Source organism: Panthera pardus, unplaced genomic scaffold, assembly GCF_024362965.1.
Source record: "Panthera pardus isolate Hobbes unplaced genomic scaffold, ASM2436296v1 HiC_scaffold_11, whole genome shotgun sequence".
Taxonomy (NCBI): Eukaryota; Metazoa; Chordata; class Mammalia; order Carnivora; family Felidae; genus Panthera; species Panthera pardus.
Genome location: NW_026526666.1, coordinates 48,058,907 through 48,066,053, shown reverse-complemented (window position 1 = coordinate 48,066,053; position 7,147 = coordinate 48,058,907). Strand labels below are relative to the sequence as shown.

Here is a 7,147-nt window from a genome sequence, read left to right as displayed (position 1 = left end):
AGTTAAAGGTAATTTTTGGATCCAGTTTAGGTCTTCCTTAGTGTAGGCAGGATTTTCTGGTAAACTAGCTGAACCGGGGTCTGGTAGGGTGGTCATTAAAGCACAGTCCACCTGTAAGGCTGCCTCTCGAGCCACCTGGTCAGCCAAATTATTTCCTATGGCCACCGGTGTGATCAGTTTTTGGTGGCCTGGGCAATGTATATGGCTGTTTAGGCAGCCAGAGTGCCTTTAAAAGAGCCAATATTTCTTCTTTGTTTTTGATAGTTTTCCCCTCTGCAGTTAACAGTCCCCTCTCTCTATATATAGCTCCATGTATGTGGGCCGTAGCAAAAGCATATCTGCTATCGGTATACACGTTTAGTCTCTTGTCTTTTCCCAGAGTCAGTGCTTTGGTTAAGGCCACAAGTTCAGCCCATTGGGCAGAGGTGCCAGCTGGCAAAGGCTCTGCCCAAACAGTCTCAGTTTCAGTTGTGACTGCTGCCCCTGCGTACCTTTGACCCTGATGTACAAAGCTACTACTGTCAGTGAACCAGGTAACCTCGGCGTCTGGTAGAGGGTGATCCTGTAAATCTTCCCGAACTCCATGAACCTGTGCCAATATCTCAGCGCAGTCATGGAGAGGGGTATCTAAGCCCGGGTCTGGTAGCAGGGAGGCAGGGTTCAGTGTTCGGGGTGGGGGGGCATAAATGATTCTGAGGGGATTTAATAATAGTCCCTGGTAGTGAACTAGTCGGGCGTTACTTATCCATAGGTCAGGAGGTTGTTTGAGGACCCCTTCGATGGCATGAGGGGTTGTAACATGTAACTCTTGTCCCATAGTTAACTTATCAGCATCCTTTACCATTAGAGCTGTAGCAGCGATCATACGGAGGCAAGGGGGCCAGCCAGCCGCTACTGGGTCTAGTCTTTTTGAAAGATAGGCAACGGGCCTGGGCCATGGGCCAAGGAGTTGCGTCAGCACTGCTTTGGCTACCCCCTTGTTTTCATCTACGAAGAGATGGAAGGGTTTGGAGACATCGGGGAGTCCTAAGGCTGGTGCTGACAACAGGGCGAGTTTAATTTGTTGGAAAGCCTGCTCAGTTTCCTCGGTCCACTCAAAGGGCGCCTGTTCTCGGGTGACCAGGTAAAGAGGCTTAGCCATCTTGGCGAACCGAGGTATCCACAAGCGGCAGAACCCGGCCGATCCCAGGAATTCTCTCACCTGCCTTCGCGTTGTGGGTCAGGGGATGCGGAGGACGGTTTCCTTCCGTGCATCAGTGAGCCACCGCTGGCCTCCTCTTAACAGATACCCCAAGTAGGTTACCTCGGACCTGCAAATTTGGGCCTTCTTTGCTGAAGCCCGGTACCCCAGGGCACCAAGTGTCCGGAGGAGGTTCCTGGTGCCTTGCAAGCAAGCTTCGGCAGTTTCAGCGGCGGTTAAAAGATCGTCGACGTACTGCAAGAGAGTCACTTCGGGGTTTTGATTCCAGTACTCACCCAGATCCTTGTGAAGTGCCTCATCGAATAAGGTGGGTGAGTTTTTAAATCCTTGGGGGAGCCGGGTCCAGGTGAGTTGTCCATTTATGCCCCTCTCAGGGTCGGACCACTCGAAGGCGAAGAGCTCTTGGCTTTTGGGGGCCAGAGGCAGGCTGGAAAAAGCATCTTTTAAATCAAGGACAGTATACCATTGTCTTTCTGGGCTGAGGGCACTTAGGAGGGTATAGGGGTTGGGTACTGTTGGGTGTATGTCCATGACTCGGCGGTTAACTTCTCTTAGATCTTGTACTGGACGGTAGTCCGCACTGTTAGGTTTTCGTACAGGCAGCAGGGGGGGTGTTCCAGGCTGAATGGCAGGGACGCAAGATGCCTAAGTCTAGGAGGCGACGGATATGTGGCATGATGCCATTTCTGGCCTCCATTGACGTCGGGTATTGTTGGACCCGAACTGGATCTGCCCCCGGTTTCAGCTCTATGAATAGAGCTGGGCGATGTTTAGCCAACCCCATACCCCCGGTTTCAGCCCATGCTTCTGGAAACTGCTGGAGCCAGGGCTCTATGGTTTGACTTTGCGAGGGTGGCTCCTGATGGAGTTGATATTCATCTTCTAATCTTAGAGTAAGTATGGTCATGGGTTGGTTGTGAGGGCTAGTCACTTGGGGGCCCCCTGGCGTAAAATGAATCTGGGCCCCCATTTTAGTGAGTAAGTCTCTTCCTAATAAGGGGCAGGGGCTGTCGGGGATGACTAGGAAGGAATGGGTGACCTTTCCATTTCCTAGGTCCACAGTCCTCTGGGTGGTCCAGGGATATTTTTTTATTCCGGTAGCCCCTTGGACCCAGGAAGATTTTTCAGAAATTTTTCCATGGGGTCTGATCAAGACCGAATGTTGTGCCCCTGTGTCGACTAGGAATTGCACTGGGTTCCCCTCCACTTGTAGCGTTACCCTAGGTTCGGGGAGGGGATCCAAACCCCGTCTTCCCTATTCTGCATCTTGAGTGACGAGGGCGGGTGTGGTTTTTGGCTGCCACAGTTTTTGATTATGATGTGGCTTTTTCTTTTTAGGGCATTCTCGGGCCCAATGGCCTTTTTCTTTGCAATAGGCACATTGGTCTTTATCTAGGGGCTTTTGGACAACAGTGGCCAGGACTTTGGTCATTTTTTCGGTAGCTTTAAGTTGCCTGTCCTCTGGAGTCTCTCTATTATTATAGACACGCTGGGCAATGCGGAGTAAGTCCTGAATCTGTTTTCCCTCCAGGTCCTCTAGTTTCTGGAGTTTCTTTTTAATATCAGTGGCTGCCTGATTTACAAAGGCCATTACAACAGCAGCTTGATTCTCGGGGGCCTCGGGGTTCATGGGGGTATACTGTCTGAAGGTTTCCATTAATCTTTCTAAATAAGCAGCAGGGCTCTCTGTCTTACCTTGTATTACTGAATACACTTTTGCCAAATTAGTGGGCTTGCGTGCAGCAGCCCGGAGACCCGCCATTAGAGTCTGGCGATAAATGCGCAGCCGTCCCCTACCTTCTGCCCCTACCTTCTGCCGTGTTGTAGTCCCAGCCATCTTGTGGGGGTCGGGTCAAGGGAAAAGCTGCATTAATGAGATCAAGGTTAGCAGTGGGTTGGCCGTCATCTCCAGGCACCAGCTTTCTTGCTTCCAATTGAATTCTTTCTCGCTCCTCGGTGGTGAACAGGATTCGGAGGAGTTGCTGACAATCATCTCAGGTGGGTTGGTGGGTGAACATAATGCTATCCAGGAGAGCTATTAAATCTTTAGGGTTATCAGAAAATCGGGCATTCTGGGTTTTCCAGTTATACAGGTCACTGGTAGAGAAGGGCCAGTATTGAAGTCGGGGGTTCCCCGTATCATCAGGAGGCCCTATTTCCCGTAAGGGTAAAGCTACGGTGGAGTCAGGAAGGCAGAGTCCTGGCTCATGTGGGGCCCGCCTACGGGTGCGTCCAGCTGGCCCTTGGATTTCGCCCCCATTAGGCATGAGCGCGGGTTGAGCTTCCCTATTCTCTAGTTCTTCCATCGGCTGGGCTATGGGAGGCTCTGCCGGCGCAGGGGGAGTGGGGTCAGGAGCAGGGATGGGGGCAGCTTGTGGAATAAGGGGGGGAATCTGGTAAGGGGGAGGGTCGAGAGAAAGTAAATCTTGGCTGTCGGGGAGGACAGGGGGTGCAGTTGGAGTTAGCGGCTTGGGAGGGTTGATAGGTTTAGCCGCTAGGATTTGGCATGACCCTGCTGTTAAGAAAGAGGCCATCCAAGGAGGTGGATTTTCCACTAAATCTTGCCACACCAGAATATAGGGAATCTGATCCGGGTGACCTTCTTTCCCTGACAGGAAAATCCTTGATTTTACTTTAAGGACCACAGGGAGGCAGAATGTTCCCTCTGTAGGCCAATTGACCCCAAAGGTGGGCTATTCAGAGTGGCAGTAGGTGATCAATTTTCTTTTGCGAATGTCTAGGCGTAAGCTGTGTCCTCTAGCTCTTACATCCTTGAAGTTGGTGAGGAGGAGGGAAAGAGGGGTGCTCTGCGTTTGGCCCATGTTATGATTCTGAGGAAGAGGAGAAGGGAAGGGGGCACGGGCAGCACGGATGCGGGGGGGGGGGGGGTTGCCGCTGGCCAGGGGTGGCACGGAGGGGGCCCTGAAGCGGCTGAAACTAGCAGTGGAGGAGTTCATGCAGGCGACCTTTGAGGGTGAGACTCCTGGCGGCTTGGCTGGGCCCCGGGGCGGAGGGGTGGGAGGAAAAGCCGCAGGGAGCTGAGGAAGGAGAAGAGAGGAACAAAGGATGGAATAATTAATTCTGATTAGCCGAGAAAACACTTAATTCCAATAAAGCATCCGACCCATGAAAGAAAAACACAAACTAACAAGAATCTTTCGCAGCGGTTCCAACTTTCTGGTGCCGTTTCTGCCAGCCCCACAGAGAAAATTATGATTAGGATGGCGGTAATTACAAGGGCCCAGGGGTGACAATACATTTAGACTGACACAGAAGTACTCGCGTACTCGGCCGTCCGCATCCCTCGCGGGAACTTAGGTGCCTCTTAGCATAGGCGGGCAGGTATAAACCCCCTGCTTGGATCAAAAATTTTGACCGCCTTAAGCCATATGAGGATCACCGCGGAAATCGGGTTAGAGCCCACTCGAATCCCGAAGCTTACGCCGTGGGACTACACATAGGGTAAGTCAGGCGCGTGCCCCTGACTCCCAACAATCATTCCAGTCAATTTAACAGACAGACACACAGACACACATCACATCAGAACATGGGTAACAATGGGCATGCCTACTGGTTTTTCAGGCGCCTAGAGATTTAGCACTCTGGACTAATTTATACAGAGAAACTGGAAGTCCATAGAGAAAGTGAAAGTGGTTAACTCGCAAGCGCGTTGAGCGTGAGTGGCCCACAGAAAAGAGTCCTGATGGGCCAAAAAGGCCCCCCCGATGGGCCAGAAAGGCCCCCTGTGTCAGTGGACGTCTCCAACTGACCCTGGCTGGGTGCCCTATAGCGCGTCCGCCAGGGTCACACCAGCTTCCAGACAGAACCGGTTCTCCAGAGAAGAAACACAGATCAGAGAAAAGGAAGAACGTTAGAGCCGGCTTACTTACCGATCTATCGGAATCAGATACGACCCGTTGACCAGAAGTCTGGTGGGCTCAGGGGAGATCTCGGTGGGACCTCCAGGGGGATGTGGAATGTTGGCTTATTGACTAATACAGGGTATTAAAAGATACAACATAGAAAAACCCATTCTTGAAAGTTGTCTCCCTCTAACAGTAGTTAGGTATTTTTGTTTATTTTACATATAGTCCAAACTTGATTTTGTGTTGGAATTAAATTTGTGTTTTCATTTTAAAAACACATCTTTTTCTATTCTTATCCAGAATATGCCTTAATATTTCAGCTAAGCCATTCTCCAACTTCCACTTCCTATTATTTCCCCTACTTTTTTTTTAGAAATAATTTTTCTCCCATTAGTACTCTTAATTCATTAAAAGCTGATTCCCTGTAGCTTTGGACTTATTTTGAAGGAGGATTTTACCAAAGATAAGCATGTTTGGCTTCACTTCTCTAAACTGAACGTAAACTATCTTAAAATAGTAAATTTTATTATAGAATTGATCTTTTTCTTTCCCCCTATACCTTAAACCAAATACTATTTCAGTCATGCATGACGAGCAAGGTTGTACGACCTTTTTTGTATTCACACTAATTATTCTTCAGCCCATTTCAACCATAGAAATAGATGGTTTAAATCTCTAGATTTGAATTGCTTTAGTTAGACTGATTGATTCTATCTCATTAACCTTTCGGTTATTGTCGGCTCCTTTTTGTATGTGTTTTTTCTATAAGGAGAATGTTGTACAAATGGCACAGATCATTAAAAAAGTGATAAATTGAACTTCACCAAATGAAAACACATTTGCTCATTGAAAGATATCATTAAGAAGCTGAAAAGGCAGGCCACGTATATCTGACGAAGGACTTGTGTCCAAAATATATAAAGATCCATTACATCTTGAGATCCTAATTACTAGTCATTAGGATAATGCAAATGAAAATCACAATGAGATACTACTACATACAATGAAAATGACCAATAATACTAACTGTTGGTGAGGAGGCGGAGCACCTGGAGCTCTCACAGGCCTGCTGCTGGGATACGAAAGAGCACAACCATTTGGGAAAGCGTCTGGCAATTTCTTATAAAATTAAACATTTACTTACCATAAAGCTTAGAAATTCCACTCCTAGTTATTTACCCAAGAGAAAGATAAGTGTATGCAAATGCTCTTAGCCACTTTATTCAAAATATCAAAAAGAAAAGAAAAGAAAAGAAAAGAACCCAAATGGCCATTAGCTACTGCATAGATAAACAAATTGTGTCATTTCCATACAATGGGGTCCTACTCAGCAACAGAAGGGGGGGGGGATCTACTGATATACACAATAATATGGCTCCATCTTAAAAACACCACTCCAGCTGAAAAAAGAGAGATGCAATAAACTTCATTTTGTATGAGCTCATTTATATAAAATGTTCAGAAAAGGCAAAGCTATAGTAACAGAAAGCAGACCGGAGATCAGACTGGGATGGACATTTACTTCAAAAGGGTCTTAGGGAACTTTTGGGGAAATGGAAAATATTCCCTATCTTGAGTATGGTGGTAGTTACACAGCTTTATATACATTTGCCAAACTTCACTGAGCTGTACTCTTAAAACAAGTTAATTTTATCTATGTAAGTTATGCTTTAATAAAGCTATTTAAAAAAAAGGAATGCTTATTTATCGTAAATAATTTGGAATATACAAAAAGCTATAAAGATGAAAATTCATTTCTTATCAATGTAACTACGATAAATATTTTGCATAAACTTTTATTTGAAGAATTGAATACTGCAGAAAATGCAAAATCATAGTTGTACAAGACAATGAATTTTCACAAAGTGAATATACCCATACAACTATAACCGAGCTAATGAACCAGAACATTAGTTAGCACTCCAGAAGCAGGTCTTCTGCCCCTTTATAAGCAGTAAGCCTCTCTAGTCAGTAACACCAGCACTTAGTTTGTCTATTTTTGAAATTCATAGATGGAACTATTTACTTTGCATCTAGTTCCTTCAGTTCAAAAATACCTTTGCAAGTTTCATCCATGTTG

General features: G+C 46.8%; 2 protein-coding genes across 2 annotated transcripts; both read right to left on the bottom strand.

Annotated features, from left to right (window-relative positions):
• Positions 1-213: 213 nt before the first annotated feature.
• On the bottom strand, positions 214-3,889 carry LOC109266683 (uncharacterized). The gene is made up of 2 exons (XM_019448886.2): positions 3,012-3,889; positions 214-639 (listed from the first exon to the last, which is right to left on the bottom strand). The coding sequence occupies exon 1, from the start codon at positions 3,733-3,735 to the stop codon at positions 3,196-3,198; it is 540 nt and encodes a 179-aa protein (XP_019304431.2). The 5' UTR covers positions 3,736-3,889; the 3' UTR covers positions 214-639; positions 3,012-3,195.
• LOC109266603 (uncharacterized) lies at positions 1,439-2,831 on the bottom strand. Its single transcript, XM_053899158.1, has 2 exons — positions 2,784-2,831; positions 1,439-2,456 (listed from the first exon to the last, which is right to left on the bottom strand). Exons 1-2 carry the CDS (start codon positions 2,829-2,831, stop codon positions 1,785-1,787), a joined length of 720 nt encoding a protein of 239 aa, XP_053755133.1. The 3' UTR covers positions 1,439-1,784.
• Positions 3,890-7,147: the final 3,258 nt, after the last annotated feature.

Coding starts and splice junctions, on each gene's coding strand:
- LOC109266603 (XM_053899158.1), bottom strand. CDS start 2,831: ATGAACCCCGAGGCCCCCGAGAATCAAGCTGCTGTTGTAATGGCCTTT. Junction 2,457..2,783: donor CTGCTGTTGTAATGGCCTTT/GTAAATCAGGCA, acceptor GATGCAGAATAG/GGAAGACGGGGTTTGGATCC.
- LOC109266683 (XM_019448886.2), bottom strand. CDS start 3,735: ATGGCCTCTTTCTTAACAGCAGGGTCATGCCAAATCCTAGCGGCTAAA.